This window comes from Fulmarus glacialis, unplaced genomic scaffold, assembly GCF_000690835.1.
Source record: "Fulmarus glacialis isolate BGI_N327 unplaced genomic scaffold, ASM69083v1 scaffold18963, whole genome shotgun sequence".
Taxonomy (NCBI): Eukaryota; Metazoa; Chordata; class Aves; order Procellariiformes; family Procellariidae; genus Fulmarus; species Fulmarus glacialis.
The window spans coordinates 18,843-41,307 of record NW_009201275.1 but is presented as its reverse complement, the minus strand read 5'-3'; the positions used below and the strand labels follow the sequence as shown (position 1 = coordinate 41,307).

Below are 22,465 nucleotides of genomic sequence, written 5' to 3'. Positions count from 1 at the left end.
GAAAGAGTTCTCATTTAGAGCTTGCAGAAAAAAGTGGTCTCACACCAAGAACAGTGGGGCTGGAAATGCACTCCCTGCAGTAAAAATACAGGGAGATCCCTATATAATGGGAGTTCAGAGACGAGATCTGGCAAAGCCATGAACATCTGGTGATTTTGATGCCTTAAGATTTGGCTGTCCAGCAGCTCATAGCTTCACTGATGGTGTTTAGGGCAAGGTTGTCTCGCCCTGTAATGCAGTCCTGGTTTGAAGAGAAGGTCTGAGAATACCAAAGCTCTACAGGAGAAATAGGGACCAGAGTTTATTTCTGTTACACTGCTTCCTGCGTGGAAACCGGGAGATGTTCCCAATGGGCGGTCACTGTGTGTAGGCGATAGCATGCCCCTCTCCGCAGGAGCCCTCTGCAGCTGGTCTGGGAAGTTCACTGCCTCGGGAAGCCATTAAATTAAATAGATACTTAATCCAAGGAGGGCTGGGGTGGGGTGGGTAGAATGGCTTGATGGAGCATTAACACCGTTTGCTACTTATTAAGACAGAAGGGTAACTGGGCCATCTGAAGTTCACTGCCTCGGGAAGCCATTAAATTAAATAGATACTTAATCCAAGGAGGGCTGGGGTGGGGTGGGTAGAATGGCTTGATGGAGCATTAACACCGTTTGCTACTTATTAAGAGAAGGGTAACTGTGCTTCGGGCCATCTGATGATCACCATTCAGCTAGGATCCTTAGCTGAATGGAAATAAGCAGATGGCCTGAAGTAGTCCTTTTTCAATCTTATGTCTTTTATACCTCCCTGGTGTCATGTTCTGATGACTTGATTATTGGTTGCTGCCTTAAATAGGTTCCCAGTAAAATCCTCATTCTTTTCATGTTGTAATAGGATTATCATAGAACATGATGACGTTTGTACCTAAGCCAAAGTACATGCGGAATAAGTGAAACCATCTAGAAATTGAATTTTCTAAAGATCATCACAAAGCTTTTCAAACAAACAGGCCCAGCCCACGCAGAAAATGCAAGTTGCTGTTGAATCAATAATGAAGCAACAAGTTTCAAGGCTGTGCCAGGAAAAAAGGGAAATGTCTCGCCTCTCTGATACCTCCTCGCACCCTTACCTACGGGGGAAGTTTTTTCTGCCATCAGTTACTGATTCACTCAGTCCAGGGAAGGGCTGCTTTCCAGTTTGGTTTGAATGCCAGTCCTCTAATCAGCTGGAGAAAAGGAGTCACTTATATAAGCCAAGGGAAAGGAAATGCTTCTGCGATACGGCTCACATGAATAGCTAGGACCGAGCGCTGGTTGACTCCCGAAGTCCAGCTTCTGCATCTGCTCACCCCGTTGCTTTAGGGCTGTGTTGACTGCGACAAGTGGCAATTTGGGAGGCTTTCCTCTTCTTACTGATCTTTCTTTTTCAAGGCAGTCGGTGAAGGAAAGTGGAAGGCATGACCCCCTCCTCAGACAAAGAGCTCAACGGGCTAGATAACCCCAGCTTCGTGGTGAGTCTGCTCTTCTCTGAAGGGTAATGCTTGCATAAATGGGTGCGAGCCCTGTGAAAGGAGAAGAAAGGGAAAGCCAGGGGGCTCGGACTGACTGCAAGGATGCTGGTGTGTGGTAAACGTCTGTCTCGGCTCCTTTATCGCCAGGAATTCGAGGAATGATTTCCTCACTACAGCCTGCTGCTGCTGCTGCAGACTCAGCGTACTTTCTACTCTCTGGCACCCTTTTCACTTCTTTTGTCTCCATTATTTCTAAAATAATAGCGGAGATGAATGGCAGCGCAAGAGTATCTGCACAGAAAAGCAAGCAAGCTCGTGGCTCCTTGCGGCTGTGTCCCTGGGTAGAGCATTTTATGTATCAATTAGTAAAATTACAATGGAAATTTAGCCTAGTGAAGAGTGTGTTTCTCTGTCTTCTGTATCTATTTCTAGTGGGGTAAACTGGCAGAGGTGGGGGAAAAAGGGATTTGAGAGTCAGCAGGGGAGAGCACCCTGTGGGGTTACAGCAGGGTGGTAAAAGCTGTAAATGATGTGTCAGTTCAGGGGTGTGCAGTGCACTGGGAATGCTGCAGGCTGTGACAGCCATCGGGCAAGGGCCCGGAGCACGGCAGCCCCCTTCCTATCTCACGGCAGGGGTCACCTCCATTAGAAAGTAAGAGAGTTGCTTATTTTCTGACAGCAGGTGTGAGAGTGGGGTCCTGACACCGTCTTTGTACCACGCTACAGACCACCCACCTGGGGGACCTCGGAGGGGGCATTTAACCTCCTGGTGTCCAGGTCTCCCATTTGTCAGGTGACTCTTGGTGAGCTCGCTGTGAGCAGGGGGGTGCTGTGCCAGCTGCTGTGCCAGCTGCAGGCAGAGCCGCAGGGAGGTGCTCACAGCGATGCACAGGTTTTCTTTCGCTGTTGTTAACGGTCTCTGTTTCTACCTGTTCTGCCATAATGCAGATCAGGCTTGTGACTTCCTCTGGCTTGAATCACCCCAAAGAAAATAGAAGACAGAGGTCTTTTACCTGTGGTTCAAGCAGCTCAGTTTCTGTCCACCTTCCTGATGCGCTTATTTAAGATGCTGTTGAGGGCCCGGATGCTTTGTCTGGAGACTGAGGCACACGGAGGGTGTCCTGGTCCCCTGGGTTCGTGGGAGCAGCTGGGCTGAGAACCACCAGCAGTGGTTCCCCGTTCCCACTCCGGACTGCTCCTGCCTTGTCTTCCTGCCAGCATCTCAGCACCACAGACTGGCTGAGGTTGGAAGGGACCTCTGGAGGTCAACTTGTCTGAATCCCCTGCTCATGTAGGGTCACCTAGAGCCAGTTGCCCAGGGCTGTGTCTAGACAGTTTTTTAATATCTCTGAGAATGGAGACTCCACAACCTCCCTGGGCAACCTGTGCAGTACTTGGTCACCCTCACAGTGAAAAAGTGCTTCCTGATGTTAAGACAGGAGCTCCTGTGTTTCAGTTTGAGCTCATTGCCTCTGGTTCTTTCTCATCCTGTTATCTTCACTCCATCCTTCTCCCGCTGAACCCTGCTTGCTCCCCTCCAGCTCCTGGGGAGGGTCAGGCATTCATGTGATGGTCATGCGGGGCTGTTACTGGCACAGGCTCTGCCTGGCTGGAATATGCCTCCCGGTTAACATGGGAAAAGTTGCAATGCAAGGAAAGGAGCTTACTGCTGTCCTCCTAGCTTAGGATTCATCTACCCGTGGTGTTATTCAGGAGTGGCTGTCCCCAAATAACTCCGTGCATGGGCAGTCTTAAGTACCTTGCTGTACATTTGTTAATCCATGGCTCAGGCTCTCTTGTTCTGAAATGAAAATGTCTCCACAGGGAGTTATTCAGGAACGCCTTTTGCTCTTGAAGTTCATGCCTGAGTTCAGTTTGAATTAACTCAGCCTTCACCTATCTATTTTGAAGTATCTGTAATGCTCCCAGCCTGCCTAGGCTGGATAAATACACTGTGCTTGAAAGGTATTACATAGCACATTTTCAACAGCGTGACCTAAAATGGGACTTTGGAGACTCGACCGTGAGAATGGAAACCTGGGGGTTTCAGGCAAATGATGAAGTCCTTCAGGATTAATCTGCCACACCTGCAAAATTTACAACTGAATGTAACATTAATTTTACATCCCTATTCCCTGACCGCAGCATTAGCTGTTTGCCTCCATCGGTAGGTAGGCCATGAGCGTTATTGCAGCCACATCGCTTTGCTGGGCATTTCGGTGTCTTCAGGTTCCAGCAGGACTTTGAGGATAAAAAAAAAAAAAGAAGTTTGGTGCTGACAAACTGTTTGAGCTTCTCCTGACAGCAGGTTTCTGTCCTTGCCTGACAGAGCAGGGCATCCCAGCCCAGAAAAGCCCTCTGCTGCCGGCGTGCCGAGGACTTGCTGGCTGGAGAAGGGTCGATGAAACAAATGGTTTGGGATCTTAATTAGCTTTCGCATTTGGCTCAAAATGTTGTGGCTTCCCAGGCAGCCTCCCTCTACCACATGCGTGTGTGTGCTTGTGTGCAGGGGGGGTCTGTATGCACAGGCGGGATGTGCACACATGGGGTGTCTCTGTGCCCAGGCGATGCCTGTGTGCGTGTGCATGTGCACGTGTGTGCTCAGGGGTCAGGGTGGGTTGGAAGGAGGAGTGGACAACTAGGGGTATTTGCTTAGCTTAAAACTGTGGCAACTGAAGCAAAGCAATATTTTGCTTTCCTTGGCAAAACGCGTCTTTGTATAAATAAACTCTGCAAGGCGTACAGCTCCCTGGGGAGCCCTGGGGCTTCTGGCCGCCTGGGAGGGAATCCGAGCCTTCCTGGGGAGCAATTTCAGACCCTGCCACCTCCCTGAGGCCCCAGGTCCCCGGGCCGTTTCCCGGTCCCTGGTGCTGCCCCTGCCCTGGGGCATCCCTCGGGGTGCCGTTCCCCACGGCAGGGGGCGGTGGCAGCACCCCAGCAGCTCTGCTTTGAGTCGGCTCCTTCGAAACGGACGCCGGGACTCCCCATCCACTGGTATCCCTGTTTTTCACCCAGTTCCTCCGTAGGAGCGAGGTTTTCTGGTAAGACAAAGGGCAGGTGTGTTTATCGAGGCAGGACATTTGTAAGGGTAAGTGTAAGGAAATTGGAAAGAGAAGACTTGCGAAAATGAAATATAAAACATGCTTCTACTCTGTAATTAGTGGTGGCCAAGTTGTTTTGGCGTATTTTATCAAAAGCACTGTTTGGGTGGGACAGCCAGGAGGGACAGAGACCAGGGGACAGTGCAGCTTTCACCGGTTAACCCACTGCACACTATTTCTTGCTTCTGGTTGCAGTTTCTCCATCCTTAGCAAGACATTAATGATACTAATGCAGTTTTTCCAGATGTCCCTTTGAGGCTGAGACACCCTCTAATGTTTCTTCTGGTCTAGACACACATGTGCATATAAAAATTTTCCATAGGTGTTTTTACGTCCGTTTTAATTTCCCCCCTTGCTCTTCTTTTTTATCCTGCCCTTGTTGAAAGCTACATACGAGGTCTTCCTGCAAGATGTGGAGCGCAGCTGCAAGAGAGGCGGCTGCTGGGTGTCTGCGGGGCCGGGCTGTGGCTAACGAAGGGTCTCTCCTGTTTGCCAGGGTGAAGATGGGAGCCACAACTGCTCCTTGCCGGATCGCGCTGCCCGGGGCCCAGAGGAAGGTAGGGGCACGGGCCACGGCGGCAGCAAGCTTGCCTACACCATCACGGACATGCCCCCCTGGTACCTGTGCATCCTGCTGGGCATTCAGGTGCGATGGGGGAGCAGGTGGAAGCTGGGGGTGGATAGAAGTTTAATGGCTGTTCAGCCAGTTAATGGGGGTGAAACCTGAATTTGGGAGTGCTTTACCTTCACTGGGCATGACTGGAGCTGTGGGGCTGATCTTGGTGACTTCAAGTCCTTCCCACTGCCTCCTGAGCACCGACTGTTATCCTTGTGCCCACAGCTACACCGTGCCCCTTGAAGTGCAAACGGGAAGGCAGAGTCCTGGGGCAGAACTAAATAGTTAATAAGAACAAGTCGGATACTTTGGCTGAAGTTAGCCAAATGTCTAAGGGCTTCTGAACTTCTGCCTTCCCACAGCAATAAAAACTAAGCAGAAGGTCCCACTCTGCTTTGGCCGGTGTCCGTGCCCAGGCGTGTTAAATGACCCAATGACACCAATGCCATGCTGGGTACGGAGCCTCAGGGAAGAGAGACCTCAGAGTGATTAAGGTAATGATGGACTGTGCTTGGAGCTTGGTGGGCATTTTGTACTTTGTTTCCTTAAACGGTCATCTCAGATTTAGAATGTACAAAGACAACGTTTTCTGAACACACCTGCATCATAGTTTTAATGAAACATGCTTCTAATAAGCACAGTGAGTTTCTGAGTGCCTCCAATTCCACCACTGCAGTCCTGTGCTCTGAGGCAAGAACTGGGAAGTGATACCGACTGAAACAACCTTGCCCTGCCCATTGCTTGCCACAATTAAGGTTAATATTTGAAGCAAAAGTAAGTTTAAAAAGTTATTTTCATATTTAGTGATTAATTGAAGGTCATTGTAGAAATATGTCTGTGACTCTTCAGAAAAATGCAATGCCTGATTTATCCCAATTTTTATGGTTAACCATAATTGCACTGTATGAGAAAATCTACTGATAGCAAAGAATGAGTAGCTCCAATTTGCCAGCTTTTTATACTATCCTTTGTGGTGCAAATGAGATGGACTGAAACATTTGCATTCACTTTGCCTGATCGCACTGTCCCCCTATCTTGGGATGTCCCCACCTTCCTGGAAGAGTAGCCCCATCAGCTTTGTGTGTAGGTGCTGAGGATAAACTGGTTGCATCTGACAGCGATTTGGGGAGTCCAGAGCTCTACAAAAGGCCTTTGGGCATGGAAAGTTGGAAAAGTTTGTGGGGATGCATTGCAGTTCTTGTAGGTGCCTTGGAACAGCCCCTAACAGAGCAGTAAAGTTGTAAAAAGGAGAATGGGTAATACTAGTATCACCCAAACACAAATCTGTGAGTTACTTTTAGATTTCCCTCAAGAACATGAGAATAATACACGGCCAGTTCTGTGTCCTTCTTCACCCAGTCTTTCTCTGTGGCTCCTAGCATTTCCTGACAGCCATGGGAGGTCTCGTAGCCATCCCGCTGATCCTCTCCAAAGAGCTTTGCCTCCAGCACGACCTCCTCACCCAGAGCCACCTGATCAGCACCATCTTCTTTGTCTCAGGGATTTGCACCCTGCTGCAAGTCCTCTTTGGAGTCAGGTAGGCCAAATGCAAGAAATGGGATGCTCAAGAAGTTTGTAGATGCAATTACTATGTGCTTGGCCACCAGTCTGCTGTAGAGTTTATCATTCAGTGAGGGTCATTTGCTACCCTTGGGCAATCAGGGCAGATGCCAAAGCATCCTGAAATTGCTGTACGTGATAGCTTTTCAGGGCTACCTTGCTGTTCTGACTTTTGCATCTCCTGGTACTTGATGCACCTTTTGTTGGGCTTATAAGGAATCTGTCCTGCAAAATAATAAAGCATTGAAACATGCAGTAAACAGTATCTGCTTGCTCCTTACTCTAGGGACCCTCCAGCTGTGGCAGGACCCTTCTGATCTGGGTCCGGGATCAAGGGAGCACAGATCCTGTATGAAACTCTAGGGCAGGGAATAACTGGGAGGAATTGAAGCCTATCTGCCACCCCTTAGGGACTCAGGGAGGAGCTCTGCAGCACGTCCTGATAAGCAGTGCCACTTCCCATGCTCAGGGATTCGTGGCACAATCTGAATGTAAGCAAGGAAAAATCCTCTTTGATGCTGAGCTGTTGAAGAGCCGGTGGTGAGGAGATGAGCATGGAGTTGCCATTCACTACCCAGAAAATGAAGTACTTAATAAGAGACATGACTGCAATCACTCCCCCCTGCCACAGAGGTGGGAACCCGTGTTTCTTGATTTCAAAGGCAAAAATCACACATTCTTTGGCTTCCAAATCTGAAGGACCTGGTTAAAACTCTTCTACCATCAAATCGCTGGTCAACTGCCAGCTCCACAGAATGTTTTTACTCCTCCTGTTTCTTTCCCCAGTGCAATTTTTCCATCTCTGTCTGTCTTAAGAAGTGGCTGTAGGCAAACCTCTCCCTGAAGGGTGCTCCCCTTCTCCTACATTCCTACAAGGAGGGGGGACTCCCTGGCCACAAAAAAGAGACAATCTGGTTCTTCTCAGTTTGGTTAAATTCAGGTTAGGGTGCATGACCATGGCTGTGGCTGCTGGTGTGATTCAGGCTCGGGCATCCCCCAAACGCCTCAGTGAATACCCGAGAGCTGTTAGCGAGGATGAAAGAGTAGCAGGGAGCCTCTCCCGTGGCTGAATAGCAAAATGGGGAACAACAGATCAAATTAAGCGGTAAGGAGTTGTTCCCGTAAGATAAGCTTGAATGGCTTTTGCTGTGCTGAGGACACAATTGCCTTGTTGCTGGCCTCAACTATAATACGTGAAGACATTCCTGCCCGAAAGGTGGGACTCAGCCTGCGGTGTGGCTGGAGGCAAACCAAGCCTGAGGAGACAGTTGGAAGCAGATTTTTTTTTTGTCCTTTTACTGTTTTCTGAAACCCCGTGGTAGTTGATAACCGTAAGTCACCACAAGACAGCCAGGAAAGTGGTAAATACAAGTTGGAGGGGATGCTTTTTCCTGGAAAACATCCGTGCCGCTCTCTGAGGCCCTGGGAGCCCTCAGCTAAGCGCTCTGCACAGTTCCTGGTGTCCGTATTTAAGAAAGACTAATTCAGAGGAGAAGAGGTATGGAGACAATCTGTTAATGTGGCACAGAGAAGGGAGACCGTTCATCTTACAGAGGCTGGCCTGTTAGCCTGGCAAAGTGGCTGCTCGGAGGGGTACGGCTGCAGCCTGCAACTAGTCTGGGAGAGAAATGGGGGGGTATCAGGTAGGGAGAAACCATTTCGCCTAAAAGACAATGTTGGCACATGAACGTACGGATGGGAACTGGCCATGGAGATGGGGAGGTTCCCACCAAGAGCGAGCGTGGTTCAGAAGCAGCCCTCCAGAAGCAGTAGCCAAGGGAAAAGCCTGACCCACTGCAACCTGCAGCTCGGTCGTGTTACACAGCATGAAAAAGCAGCGACGGGTCCCAGATGGTCGCTGGAGACTCTATCCAAGAGGCTCCTGAGGGGAGACACAGATTGCTTACCATTATGGTGAGCCCCCCTTAGCAGGTGCGTGTACATCGTGTAGTGATGATCAGAGCGTAATATTTCCTTACCTAATCCTGCAGCTTTCCCGCTCGCAAACCCCGCTGGAAAGAGCTCAGCATGCCCCGTGTGCATCGCCTCGGCACCCCAGTTTGCTCTGAGCCCACCCAGGCCAGCACTGGCTGTGAAATAGCTTGAGGGCCAACGCAGCAGGAGCTATAAATCTATTGTTAATTCAACAGTGGTGGCACTGGGCCTTCTCTGTTTCTTTTTGTTTGTTTTTTGCCTTGCCCAGCAAAATCCTTTGAAGGCTGCAACATATTTGGCTGAATGCCGTAAATAAGTGACTTCATGGATGACTGATATTCAAATATAACTCACTGCCAAAGCTTTGACAGTGCTTTGGTTGTGCATGGCATAAGTAATTGCAGTGGTATAAATATTTCGTTTAGGTGATGGAGATGTTGTGGTGTTACAGCTACGCCGTCTCCTATTTTCCAGTACTTTCCAGAGAGTGGTGGACATGCCTTTTGTTCAGGGAATCCCCGCCCTGCAAAAGCACTCCCCTGGCTCGATGCCCCGCTGCTTTCTCAGCAGGCTCCTCAAGAGCTCCTGACACAAGGAGAGGTTGCTTTGGGGGCTGCTCCCAGGGGTGCTTCCTGAAGGGAGGAAGCCGAGGCACCTCGGAGGTTTCCCTCTGCTGGTTCAGAGCCGCTGTGCCAGCCTGCGCCCTCGGGCAGCTTTGGGTTTTTCAAGCCCGCTAAAGGAATGGCCAAAACAATTTGTGCTGCCATGGGGGCTTTAATGCCTGCGGTGCTTTGAAAAGCCAGTCAGGCCTTTTAGGTCTCTGTCTCCATTTCTCCATGCATGGAAGGAGAAGAGGCTGGCGTAGCTCACAGGAGCACCAACTCCGTTGTACAAAGCTCTGTACGAAGCCAGTGCTGAGCACCTCTGGAGGTGCGAGCTCCTTGCCAGCCTGAGGGGTTTCCAGAGTGAGAGTTACTCTAAGCCAGGAGACACACGGCGTGGGGGGAGAGCCAAGGTCTCACCCAGCCAGAGCGCTCAGACCCATCCATGCAGATCTCCTTTCCAGTGTCGGTAGAAATAGGGCAGAGTCATTAGCTTTAAAAAACTCTACTAAAAGCCAAGTCACATTTTCCACTGCCCTCAGTCTGAGGATGGTTGTGACGTGGGGAGTAGCCAGTGCACGTCCTTGTGTTCACGAGCAGGTTGTGAAGAAAACTGAGGCAGCTGAAGGGGACAGAGGAAACAGTCGGATATTGGAAAGATTTGGGCCTAGGTTGATGCTAAGCTTTTCTTCACAGTCTCGCTGTCTTTCTTCCTTGGTCTTCTCCCCTGCTCCAGCTTTTTCCTTTGGTTGTTGTTTTACGCTGTGCAGCTCTGTGGTCCAGTCACACCTTCGGAGGAATACATTTTCCTTAACACGGGGTAGCAGAGTTTGACTCCAGCACCGATGAGCCTCTCCATTGGCAGTGTTTGAACCCGAGCTCTTCGCCCTGGGTATTGCTTGAGAGCAATGGGCAGCAATGCCCACCCGTGATCAGTGATGGAGACCTGCCAGAACATTTCAAAAGATACTGCCAGAGGCCATGTGCAGACCGATTTTTAAATTTATTTCGCTTTCCTTTCGCTCATCCCTATGGAGCTGGGTTTCTAGCATTCTTGCCTGTCATCTTTTCCCTCTGCTCTCCTTCCAGGTTGCCTATTATTCAAGGAGGCACTTTTGCATTCCTGACCCCAACCCTGGCCATGCTGTCTCTCCCCAAGTGGAAGTGCCCTGCCTGGACACAGAATGCTACCCTGGTGAATGCCTCTTCACCAGAGTTTATCGAAGTCTGGCAGACACGGATGCGAGAGGTATATTACATTTTCAGTGGCACCTGCTCTGTATCAGGGCTGTTTGCTGTCAGAAAAGCACCTGACCATGGCAGGGCCATCAGTGCTGGAGAACCCACCATCCCCAATGGACCCTGGCCCTCACCCTGTTGCACCTTCCTAGGCATCTAGTCTCCATTAGGAAAGCAGATGCTTCACTGCTGCTGAACAGGGGACGTGCAGACCTCAGGTGATTGATGGTCCCTGCAAAGTCTCCACTGGTCCAGCCAGATCCTTTCTCCGTGAAGCGTGGTTAGCCTTGAGGAAGGAAGGGAGGGAAGGTGATTCCAAGGAAGGTACCCTGTCTAAGCACAGGAAACCTAGTAAAAAGTAATGCAAGAGCAGAGCTTACTGTAAATATTAAGGAAAAGTGCATTCTTAGGTAGTCAAAAGAGAGGAGGAAAAGTAAGGGATCTCAGTGCCTTGTCCTACATCTATTGCCTTATCAGAGTAGGTGGCTACATTTGCCTCTGTCAATCCATATGTTGGGGTGCTTTGCAAAGCGCATGGGAAGCGTGAGCTCACGAAGGATTTGCTGTGCAGCACAGGCTGCCCTCCCTACTGACACTTGTAAATCTGCCACAAGGGCAGTGCTGCCTTCTCCTTTCAGGCTGGGTGCTTCACCCCAGCCCTTGTGTTTCTATTCCCTTTGGAGCCAGGGGAGGGACGGTGCTCAGCACCGCAGAGGACCCAGCCTGGGTTTATCACCAAATCTGTGAAGGCAGAGAGCAGCCTCACCCCTGAGTCCCCTGCCTGGAGCTGACGTGAGCAACGAACGACATTTCAGGATGTAATCGCTGGCTACTTAGCAGTGATTGTCAAACACAGGAAAGTTCAGGGTGATAAATGTGTCCCCGGAGGGAAACCGATACTCAGAAAAAAACAGAGGCTATAATGACCCACCTGCCCTACCAGTGTGCTGAAATGCCCCAAGCCCTTCCCAGATGGGAGACAAGTGGAGCCCCCGTTTTCAGGGCAAGAGCTTTTCCCCTGTGTTTTGGGGGAGCAGGAAGAGGGAGTGCAGGGAAGCTGATGCGTGCTTGGGTAGCCCAAGAGGCCAGGGAGGAGGGGGTCTCTGGAACAAAATTAGCCCTGGTGAGGACTAAATCCATCAGCCAAGGGGGGAGTTGGTGTGTTGGTACTACATTGGTGGTCCTTCCCCACATGTAGTGCTCAGCCAGGCTTTGCTGTAGTCAGCGGGAAGCCCCCATGCTGGTCCACCACTGGAGGCTGAGCTTGGCTTTCACACCGGTTTTGCACTGACTTATGAAGAAAACACTCAACAGCTGGAGCTCCTTTCAACCTCTGCTCTCTTCGTCCATTTTTCCAGGTGCAAGGAGCTATCATTGTAGCTTCCTGCTTTCAAATCTTCGTTGGATTTTCTGGCCTGATCGGATTTCTGATGAGGTTCATCGGCCCCCTGACAATTGCCCCCACCATCACCCTGGTTGCGCTACCTCTTTTTGACTCGGCTGGGGATGAGGCTGGGCAGCACTGGGGCATAGCGTTCATGTAAGTCTCACCTCCCCGTGGGAAAGCTGAGCGCACACAAACCGCCTGCCTCTAATATGAAATCATATTAGAGGTCACAGTCTGTAGCAGGATTCCCCTGGGTTCGAGGTTTATTTGTTGAGCACTAACATGCGGCAGGCTTGTGCAAGGCAGCAGCGTGGCATAGTTCCCCCCCCAGCCAGGAGGTTAGAGCCCTCAGCAACAAAACAAAACCCAAAAATGAGTTAAAAAATCTGATTTTTGTGAAAATCCAAGGTTCATAGGTCAGTAGAGAAACAAGTCTTTCTTGTGTGTGGTTCCTGGGCACAGTCCCTGTCACAGTTGTCTACGCACACTGTCTTACACACCCATTATTTGAGTAAAAAAAACATTCCTAAAATGACGAAGTTGAGCACTCAGAGTTAGGTATTCCTTGAGTTAAAATAACTGGTGCTTTATGTATTGTTTTCACATGATGAAGAGGAATTGTTTTCTCCACAGAGGGCCTGGGGGGCTCTGGAAATGTCTGTGCATGTGGTTTTGCAGCATTGAGTGCTGTTTCAGGGATATTCATCTGCATGCCCTTTTGCATGAGTGTACGAGTGTGTTCGGTGGCAGGATTTCTTTGGTATTTCAGAAACAAATTCAAAAAGTAGAAATTCCCCTGCAGATTTGGCACCTTCAGGTCCCTAATGCAGACTTCAGCTTGGGATAACATGCAACAGGAGCAGGTTGTTATCCTCTCTATGGGCTCCCATCAGTTTGCTAATGCTTTCAGAGCTGCCTTTGGAGACTCAGGGGCCAGGCTTGACTACGGCGCCAGGAAGGCAGCGTGCTGTTGTGGGGACGTGCTTCAGTCCACCTCTCTCCGGTTCTCTTCTCTGCCCCGTACCTGCCCTCCCAGGCCCCAAAAGCCAGCTCTCTTCTCCACCTCCAGTTCCTCCCTTAACTGGTTTCTTCCACCAGCACCCCATACAACCCCAAACCCTGCCTGCCCCCAGCTTTCCTTCCACCATTGGTTCTCCCACCACATCTCTGGCTTGTTGCCCTGATGATTTGTCCTAGCCCCTTTGCTTAGCCAGTCTGAATTTTCCCTTCAAAATGTATATCCTTGCCTGGACTACCCCTGTTTTCTGCCTCTTTTCTCCAGTCAGTGGCTCCTAACCTCAGTCTTGACCTCTTTGCCCAACTGTGCATTAATGGGGTCCCAGCCCTCCAGCCCGTGTCCCTGTTCTCAGCCCTGGTCACTCTTTCTGTCTTGTTCATTTCTGTACCATCTTCTACCTGTGCTAATCCCAGTCCTTTGTTCCATGACTCAGACACCTTTCCCCAACCTGATCATTGTGTTTTGAGCTGTCTGAAGTTGTGTCCTCTTTTGCTGCCTCCATGCTTCGTGGGTGCCATTAGGGAAAGGGGGAGAGGGATGATGGAGAAGGCAGAAAATATGAGCCACATGGTCTCAGTCTTGCTGTCCAGCCCCATCACATCCCAGAGACCCCATGATGGGCGATACCTGCTGTTGCCTCAAGAAACTGGTCTAGTGCGTGCTCACTTGCTCCCTGGTGATGGTGCATCACTGGGCAAGGCCTGGATGTACTCAGAAAGCTCAGAATCTTTATAGGTTGCAAATGCTAAAACCTGAGATGTTTCTGCTGACTGCTTCAGACCTGAGATGAATGATCATTGTTACAGACTGGTTGTAGTTGAGCAGATTTTTGTGAGAAAGAGCAATATCCCTCACCCCAAAGAACAAGTTCTATTAAATCTCAAATTTCTGCTCCAGGTCATAAGCAGACCCTGCTACTGCTCAAGGCAAAATGACCTTCTCAACACAGGCTGTATACTATGTCTATTTCCTGAACATGACTCTCTGAAATAGGTTTGGGATATGTTTTTCCAGAAATATTTGGCCTGAGGCAGATGTTTTCCATGGAAATTTTCATCCTGAATGGGTAAAGTTAGGCAGAATTATAAGCAGCTGAAAATAGCTTTTGTTAATGGAATGTGTCAGGCAACCTGAATAATAAGCAGTGACACCTACCCGAGATAGACGAGGACTCTGCAATGATTCATAAGGCTGCCGAGCACCTTTGTTAATGCAAATGCACAAAAAGTACACTGACGCAGTCTGTCTGGGCTCTGTAGCTTTAGAAACCAGGAATGGAAACCAGTTCCTCCTCAGACTTTCTGCCTCCAGTCATTCAGTGCTTTGAATCGTGATTGATAGATAACCTTTGGCTGTACGTCATGGTGTGTCTTTGCAAAGAGGTGAGGTTAGTGTTTCCTTTGCACCGCTGGTATTCTGCCTGCCCGTGAATATTGCACCTATAGCTCGTCACCTTTTCACGCATGGAAAACTACCAGTTTTCCGTGCACTGTGAGTGCACTTCAGCTGGTGCATTCGATTTCTCACCAAATCCTGTCCGGATTAATTCACTCAATGTATACAATTCACATTTGTTATAAAAAAATGAGGAGCCCTTCAGAAGCCTGGATAACATAGGAGGAAAATGTCCAGGTTCTTCTACCAGCTCAGCAGTCAAGGTGGGGTGCCCAGTCCCTGCCCTCTCGCTGCATATTGCAGCCTCCAGCTTCATCTCGTTGCCCTTTCTGGGGAGAAGACACACCAGGGGCAGACAGGGCTTGCTGTGAGCTGTTCGTGGGAGATGTGTCCTACTTGAGGGATGGGAGAGGAGCTGCACTTCGAGGTTGCTTCCACCAGAATGAGCCCCGGGTGCTGCCAGGGGCACACATGAGCACCCCTGCCTTGGAGGACCCCTCCGCCGCGCAGCCCTCGCAGACCGGGGGGTTGTGCCTTCCCCTTCTTGGCTGGCTGGGAGGGCTTTGTGGGCGCTACGTGCAGCCCCACAGTCCCACCACGGGTTTTTTCTTTCAAAACAGGGACTTGCACAACCAAATCAAATCCTCTTTCTTTTCTTTGTGCCACTTAGGAGCTTTTTGCCACTTGCAGAGCAGCATAGGTAAACCTGAAATTAGGAAACCAATAAATCCTGTATTTCCAGTATATCTGAATTACACAGAGATTCAGGGACAGTTTCCTACATAGCCTGCCTGGACCTTGCATGTCTCTCAGGTTTTTCTTTTACGCAAGTGTCATTTTTAAGCTCTGGCAACTGTGTTGTACTTAGTGATGCACCATCTGGGGGGTCGGTTTTGAAACAAAAGGGGAAAAAAATATTTGCAAGTGCAGCAGAGCTGTCGGTAGAGTGTGATGGAAAGCTTGTTCCACCCCAGGCTTGCTGGAGTGGGGAGCCACCTTCTGGTGCTGAGAGTCTGGGTTTTGGGGTTCTCTGAAGTCCTGGGACCTCGGGTAGCAGGTCTTCAGTTAATGTGGGGACAGGTGGGCAGCTCAGCACCCACTTTGTCTCATGGTCTGGTTTTCCCTCTTCCTAGGACTATTTCTTTTATAGTTCTGTTCTCTCAGTACCTGAAAGATGTCCCTGTGCCGCTGCCATCTTGTCAGAGAGGCAAGAAGTGCCACCTCTCCCCAGTCTACCTCTTCCAGATCTTCCCGGTACGTTGGGGTTCCTGGAGACCCAGTGGTCATGGCAGAGGGACTGGCCTCACCCACCCCGGGCTGCCTCGGCTCTTTCCACTCGTGTCTAGCCGAGTTAGTGCTTCCCAGCCCAGCCTGCGTGGTGAGGGATCACGGCGGGAGAAGGTCCCCCCTGCATGTGGGGAGAGAAGGAGGGAGGGAGGGCCACCAGGACCCCCTGCCATCCCTCTGCCTCCATCCCACGTGCAGGGGAAAGGGTCAGGCAGGGAGACACCTTGTCCCCCACAACCGTGCCAGAGACGCGGCCGTGCCCTAACCGGACCCCACCGCTGCATGTGATGGGCAGGTGCTGCTGGGGCTCTCCCTGAGCTGGCTGCTCTGCTACCTGCTGACGGTGACTGACGTCCTCCCTGTGGACCCCACCGCCTACGGCCACCTGGCCCGGACGGATGCCCGTGGGGATGTTCTGTCCCAGGCTCCCTGGTTTCGGCTGCCTTACCCAGGTACCACTGCCCCCTCTTTCCCCACCCCACCGTGCTGCCCTCTGGTCCAGCTTGCACCTCCGCTTATGGCTAGCAGGGGGAGATGAAATGCCAAAAATCAGGCAAACACCCACAAGCACCCTTGCTGTTCTTCCCCCCTGCAATAGATTTCAGGGCGAACGTGCCCCACCGACCTGAACTGAGCTCTTTACTTGCAGGCCAGTGGGGAATGCCAACCGTCAGCCTGGCTGGGATATTCGGCATCTTAGCCGGGGTGATTTCCTCCATGCTGGAGTCCGTGGGAGATTACTATGCCTGCGCCCGCCTGTCTGGGGCCCCGCCGCCGCCGAAGCACGCCATCAGCCGCGGGATCGGAGTGGAAGGCATCGGCTGCCTCCTAGCCGGGGCCTGGGGGACAGGGAATGGCACCACGTCGTACAGCGAGAACGTGGGCGCCCTGGGCATCACCAAGGTGAGCCTCATCGCAGCAGAGTGGCTGCGGTGCCCTGGCACTCCGGGAGGTTTCCCCCAAGGTTGTATGTACAAAGGATTGGTACACATGGGTATGTGCTGGACCTGGGATGTGATCTTAGCCCACCTCCTGCAAGGCACGCTGGAAAAACGTGCCCTGGCACATTGGTGACCACCTCAGCAGCACTATGAATCACCTAACAGAGGTGGTCAGTCCCTCTCTTTCTCTGCTTATGGTCTGCATGTGGGACAAGTGCACACAGCTGTTACTCATGGCACCTGGCTTAGGTGAGACTAAAGAGAGCATGTTACATCTGAGCTAACCTGGAAACTTCCTGAGGACTGACTTTATCAAAGACCGTCTGTCTGTCTCTCTGTGTCTGTCTATCTGTCTTCCTAAATATATTTATAAAGAGGAGAGGAGAGGAAAAGAAAAAAGATGCAACATCTTAAATGGCATCAGGCACCTATGTTTAAGCTGCTTGATCAAGCCCAGCATGCCAGTACTGAGCTCTCATTTCCAAGAAAAGAAGAGGAGGATTTTAAGGAGAGGTAAAGCTTCAGAGTCACCATATAGAGTAGGGAACTGTGCAGCAGTTTCTTTGACCTTAAGAAAGAGAACTGATTTTCTTGTTTTCCTGACATAATTGAAACAAACTCTAAACTCGAGGCTTTAGCAGCATATGCTCACAGTTGTGGTATCAGTGGATTAGTTAATTTGCCTTTAAGGCCAACTCCCTATACTGGGTAATTTGACATTTTGGCAAATTAAGAATTTGAAGCTTCATTCTAATCCTGGAACAAATAGATCTGTTGGCTTTTATTAAATTACAGTTTTGATGGTAATGGTGTCCCAAGGTTTTAAGCCAAGGAATACAAAAAGCCCACCTGAAGGCAATGCATGATTTTGTTTTGAAACTCCCCGTCAAATCTTTTCCATTTATCTTTCACAATCAAGTAAGACTTAAAATATTTTAAAGGGACATGTTTAAGAAATACTTAAATAGAGACCCTACTAGTTACTGGGAATGTTTTTGTTAAAAGCATTCACAAAAAGTCCTTCTTGTAAATATGGCATTCTTCAGATATTTAAAGGGAGGGATTAAAATATTTAATTGAATTATAAAATGTTTGCAGAAGATTACAGAGTTTCCCTGCCTAAGACATGAACATCGTAAATCTTAGCGTGATTCTTTAAGCTGTCCAAGTTTTGGTGGGGCAAGGCATATCTTGACTTGAAAGTCTAATAAATATTGCTGCTTTTCTTTTTAGTTTCCATAGTCTGTAAATGTCTCTTTCATCCCTTTGTTTGGCAGATACTCTTTTTCTTTCCTATTCACATGCTCTAACAGATCTGAATGAAAGGCATGGCTTGGTGCTTCATCCCGTCTTTGTTGTAGTGCCCAACAAAGAAAAGGCCACCCTGGCTCTTCCTAGGGAAAAAAAAATGAGAAAAAAATGGTTTTACTGAAGCTAGATGGGTGATGAGAGATAGGGACAGACCAAGAGACTTCCCTGCTTCTTATTAGCCATTTGTTGATCATGGAAAGGATGTATCAGATCCCAGAGCTTAGGATCAAAGCAGCCAGCCTGGCCAGCTCTTGGTCTCCAGGGAATGGAGGGATCGGTGTGGGACACCTAGTTGAAAGCCATTTTTAGATGGCAATCCAAACCCTGGTGGTAGGATCGTCCAGTGAATTGACTGGGTGGTTGCAGCTCCAGCCTGTGGGTCTGCCAAGACATTTCTAGGCTGGAGCGAGAGCAAAGCTGTGTGTGGGGATTACTGTGCTCTTAATTTAATAATAATTTTTTTGTTTAACAGCAAACTGTTAAATTCCCGACAACAGTAGGAAAGAGGATAACATCAAGTAAATAGGTGTGGATCCATGATTGCTCTCAGAGTGCCTTTCATGATAAATATTTACTAGTCTGCAAATACAGATGCTTCCCGCACAGTGCGAGCATCCCCGCTCACCGGCGGCTGCATCTGAACCTGTGACTGAACACGCCATTGAGTGCTTTGGCCCGAGGCGCAACCCCTGCCCGGCAGGCTGGCGCTGGAGCCCGCCATCCCTCGCCTCTCTGCGCTGGTCGGTGCGTGACTGCCTCCTCTTCCTCTTGCCCCAGGTAGGGAGTCGAATGGTGATCATTGCTGGTGCCTGTGCCATGCTCCTGAGCGGCATCTTCGGGAAAGTCGGGGCGATGCTTGCCAGCATACCCACCCCTGTGATCGGAGGCATGTTCCTTGTGATGTTCGGAGTTATCACAGCAGTCGGGATTTCCAATTTGCAGGTAACAGCTCTGTGAGCGCTGTTTCATCCCTAGGGAAGGGGACTTTGGTTTCAAGTCAGGTTCTTACCCGGCTGAGTCAGATATAATCACGCTGCAGCAAATGCAAACATTTGCGTTGGCAGTTCCTCAGGTGAAGATGAGGGCACCCACCCAGAGGGGCTAAATCGCAGAGGGCTCCCTCGTCAGGGCAGGGCTTGCTGATGCCGGGGGCAGCAGGATGACTAACGCCCCAGCAGCACCAGGGCTGCTGCCCGGGTCCAGTTCTGCATGGAGTGTTTACATCCGAGCATGTCTCACGAACACAACAGTAATCCACAGATTTGGGTAATTCCAGATGTAATGTATACAATTTCTCTGTGCAGTACACAGACATGAACTCCTCCAGAAACATCTTTATCTTTGGATTTTCTGTATTTGCTGGCCTCACGGTTCCCAACTGGGCGAGCAAAAATAGTACACTGCTGGAAACAGGTAAGAAGTGACATCAGAAGCATTTTCTGTATCATAAAACTGAAGCAAAGGCTGCTCCAGAGAAATCTTTTAAAATGTAGGTTTTCCTGATAAAATCCTGAAACCTGTGCTTTGACTGTTGCCTGTTTCTTTCTGGGAGGGCTGTTCTTGCCCTTTGCTCTGATGCACAGCTCTAGTGTGGAAATCCCTGCTCTTGGTCAGTGACTGCACCTCGCCAGATTCCTGTCAGGCTAAGGATTGCAGAGCTCTTCCTTGGGACACATTCCTGGGATGGGAATTTGGGCAGGAGAATACTCCAGGGCTGAATCCTGATCAAGATCTCAATGAATGAAGCTTTCTTACGCAGTAATGAATGAGGCTCATACACAGTGCCTCCGAAACGCAAGAACAGACTCCTCTACTAAATTCCATCAAGTTCACTTTATTGAAATTTCCAGTCCTCCAAGTTATGCCTTCATTGTGTCTCATGTGACTAATGTGTTTGTCACAAAGGCTGTAGTGTCCTCTCTTAAGGTGTATATGGCATGCTGGGTGGGCTGTTGAAAGAGCTGGGCCCACAAATCTCACACTCTATAGATGGTCAATCAGATGCTCTATGTCACTGGGCTATTTTGCTCATGTCAGTTAGCCTTCACAGAGGAACATCACACCTGGTTAACTTGTGGTGAAATACCATGCTAAATATACCTATTTTTCTTTGGGAACTGAAGCTCTTGCTTTTGTATGGATGCCATGTCGTGGAGGTGCAGAACATGTTTGGAGCAGAAGGCCGCTTTTTCTGGGACAGTGCTGCGGTCTGCACTGTTAATAGTCTTAATGTACTTATGAGTCATCTCCTGCCCACCGGCAGCTGGGTCAGTGAATAATTATGCAGAATAAGACTGTAGGTCTGAAACTGGCAGCGAGATCAATCTCCCTTGCATTGCCAAATCTTAAGCTCTGCTTTGGGATTTGCAAGTCTTGTCTAAACAAGCATGCGGCTTGCAGCCTCTTGGCACGGGGTATATGGCTGGTCAGACATGCGCCTTTCTGCACCACTATCCAAAGCTTTGTTTTTCTGCTAGGAATCATCCAGCTGGACCAGGTGATCCAGGTGCTTCTCACCACTGGCATGTTTGTGGGCGGACTCCTGGGGTTTATCCTTGATAACACCATTCCAGGTAGGATTTGCTGAAATGAGCTAAGCTACAAGTTTGTGCCTGCCCTAGGGTTTGTTTCCTAGTATTTTTTGCCTTCATGACTACTGCTCTACGGTAGGAGTTGTGCTAGCAACCATGAAACGCCATGTGACTGAACTCCTCCCAGAGAGGGGAGAGGAACAGGAGACATCACTGAAATGGTCTGTGGTTGGAAAACAGCAGCTTATCAAAAACTAACTCAGTTTTGAGGAACAACCGAGTCTGAGGAAAAGGTTTATTTGGGGAAAATTCTTTTAGGGAAAATGCCAGCCTAGAGCCATGTTGCTGGTTGAAAGAGAAACAAAGACAATTAGAAGTGGAAGGAGCCAACGCACGCCTCCTTATGAGAGCTGCTAAAACTGAGGCTGAACTGGTGCTACAGCAGTGGAAAGCAGTAGGAAAGGCTGATGACCAGAGATAGGATATAGGATATAGCACCTACAGCTGGCCCTCACAGACAGCAAAGAGCCTCTGATTTTCATCAAGCCTGGGGAGGGATGGCATAAGAATAGGAGAGGAATCCCTCTTTTCTGCTACAGAAAAAGAGCAGGAAGGACACTCTGTTAACCAGATTCTTCTACCATCTCAGGCTTCTTGGAAAGCCAATCTCCTTTTGGCTCATTAATTTTCTTGTAGCCCTTGATCTTCAGCTCCTCCAGGCAGAATTTCCAGGTGTGCTCATTCCGTTTCCCAAGAGGGACTCAGCCGCTGCAACAATCACAGGCACTTAGCAATTCCTTGGCTAGGGTAAATGCCTGTGACTGTGAATAGTAATTGCTAGCTAAACCTTATTCCCCTACTCCGCAGTATCTGGGCAGTTAACATCCAGCCTTGCTTTCCTAGCAGTGTATGACCCCCACTTTGAACAGTTCTTGGATGCCCCATGGCTTGTGAAAACCTGTCTTGTATACTTGATTCCTGTGGAAAGCAGTGGAGAAGACTGCTTATCTGGAAGCTCTTGCAGGAAGACGGGTATTGTCTAAAAGCTCATTAGTGAATTTTTGTAAAGAACTTTGGAGCTAGAAGGGTTTAAGTGCAAGAGATTTGTATGTTGTGCTGGGTTTGCTGGGATCTGAGAAGTGGGGGGTGAGGCACACAAGGTAGTCCTATGCTCAGAACACTCGCTGTTTTACACAAAACAATCTCATTTTTGCTGTTGCAGGAACACAGGAGGAGCGGGGGCTCCTGGCATGGAAGAACAGCCACAAGGGAGAGGCGGACAACTCTCAGCTCATTTCCAAGGTCTATGATCTTCCGTTTGGCATAGGCACCAAATACTGTGCTGTCTCTTGGTTTCGGTATCTCCCTGCTTGCCCCAAAAGGCTACCTAGTGGCAAGAGAATGGATGAACTGAAGGCTGCTGGACAGGAAAGCAGTGTTAAAGCAAGCCCAGAAAGAGACTCTGAGATAGGTGCTGATACAAGGATATAAGCACCTGGCCTGCAGGTGAACTCATCTCAGAAGCAGAGAGGTCTGAAAAGCGTGTCTGCAGCCCCCATCATTTGAACATGAGCTGGCAGCTGTTAAGAGGCTGGAGCAGGAGAATGATAATGTCTTTCTCTTCCCAGCTTCACCCCCTGCACCACTGGTGACCTTGAGGGAGTCATTCTTCTCCCCTCTGCTCCTGCCTGCCCACCTCTAGGAAGAACATAAACCCTCTTTGGAGAACACCAAAGCCCAAGAAATGCCTGGGAAAGATGTTCAGTTTCTTTCCTTGCACCGAGCCTTGGGGACCCCAAGGAGCAGCTGTTTAGCTGAAGCAGAGCTCTTCCTGTCCCCTGTCCTGGCTGCTCAAGGGGCCACAGGAGAAGGCATCCCTGATGTGGGCCCTGTACCACTCTCAGGCATCCCTTGGGCTGAGGCTAATCCCCACCACCTTAAAGATCTGTAATGGCAACGCTCACCTCAGCTTGTGGTTTACACCTCATCCTGGCCAAGGGGAAGGAGTGGGCACCTCTAGGTCATGAATCATCTCGTCCATATTCCC

General features: G+C 49.7%; 1 protein-coding gene across 1 annotated transcript; it reads left to right on the top strand.

The window, feature by feature from the left end:
- The first annotated feature begins 1,441 nt into the window (after positions 1 to 1,441).
- On the top strand, positions 1,442 to 21,909 carry LOC104073948 (solute carrier family 23 member 1-like). The gene is made up of 12 exons (XM_009573892.1): positions 1,442 to 1,495; positions 5,093 to 5,242; positions 6,592 to 6,749; positions 10,399 to 10,558; positions 11,907 to 12,088; positions 15,482 to 15,602; positions 15,931 to 16,087; positions 16,285 to 16,538; positions 18,665 to 18,829; positions 19,192 to 19,300; positions 20,365 to 20,460; positions 21,641 to 21,909. The coding sequence occupies exons 1-12, from the start codon at positions 1,442 to 1,444 to the stop codon at positions 21,907 to 21,909; spliced, it is 1,875 nt and encodes a 624-aa protein (XP_009572187.1).
- Positions 21,910 to 22,465: the final 556 nt, after the last annotated feature.

Bases quoted from the DNA above. Each gene is read 5' to 3' on its own strand.
- LOC104073948 (XM_009573892.1), top strand. From the start codon at position 1,442: ATGACCCCCTCCTCAGACAAAGAGCTCAACGGGCTAGATAACCCCAGC. The intron at 6,750-10,398 runs GTAGGCCAAATG...CTCTCCTTCCAG, and splicing joins CAAGTCCTCTTTGGAGTCAG to GTTGCCTATTATTCAAGGAG. The intron at 10,559-11,906 runs GTATATTACATT...CCATTTTTCCAG, and splicing joins GGCAGACACGGATGCGAGAG to GTGCAAGGAGCTATCATTGT.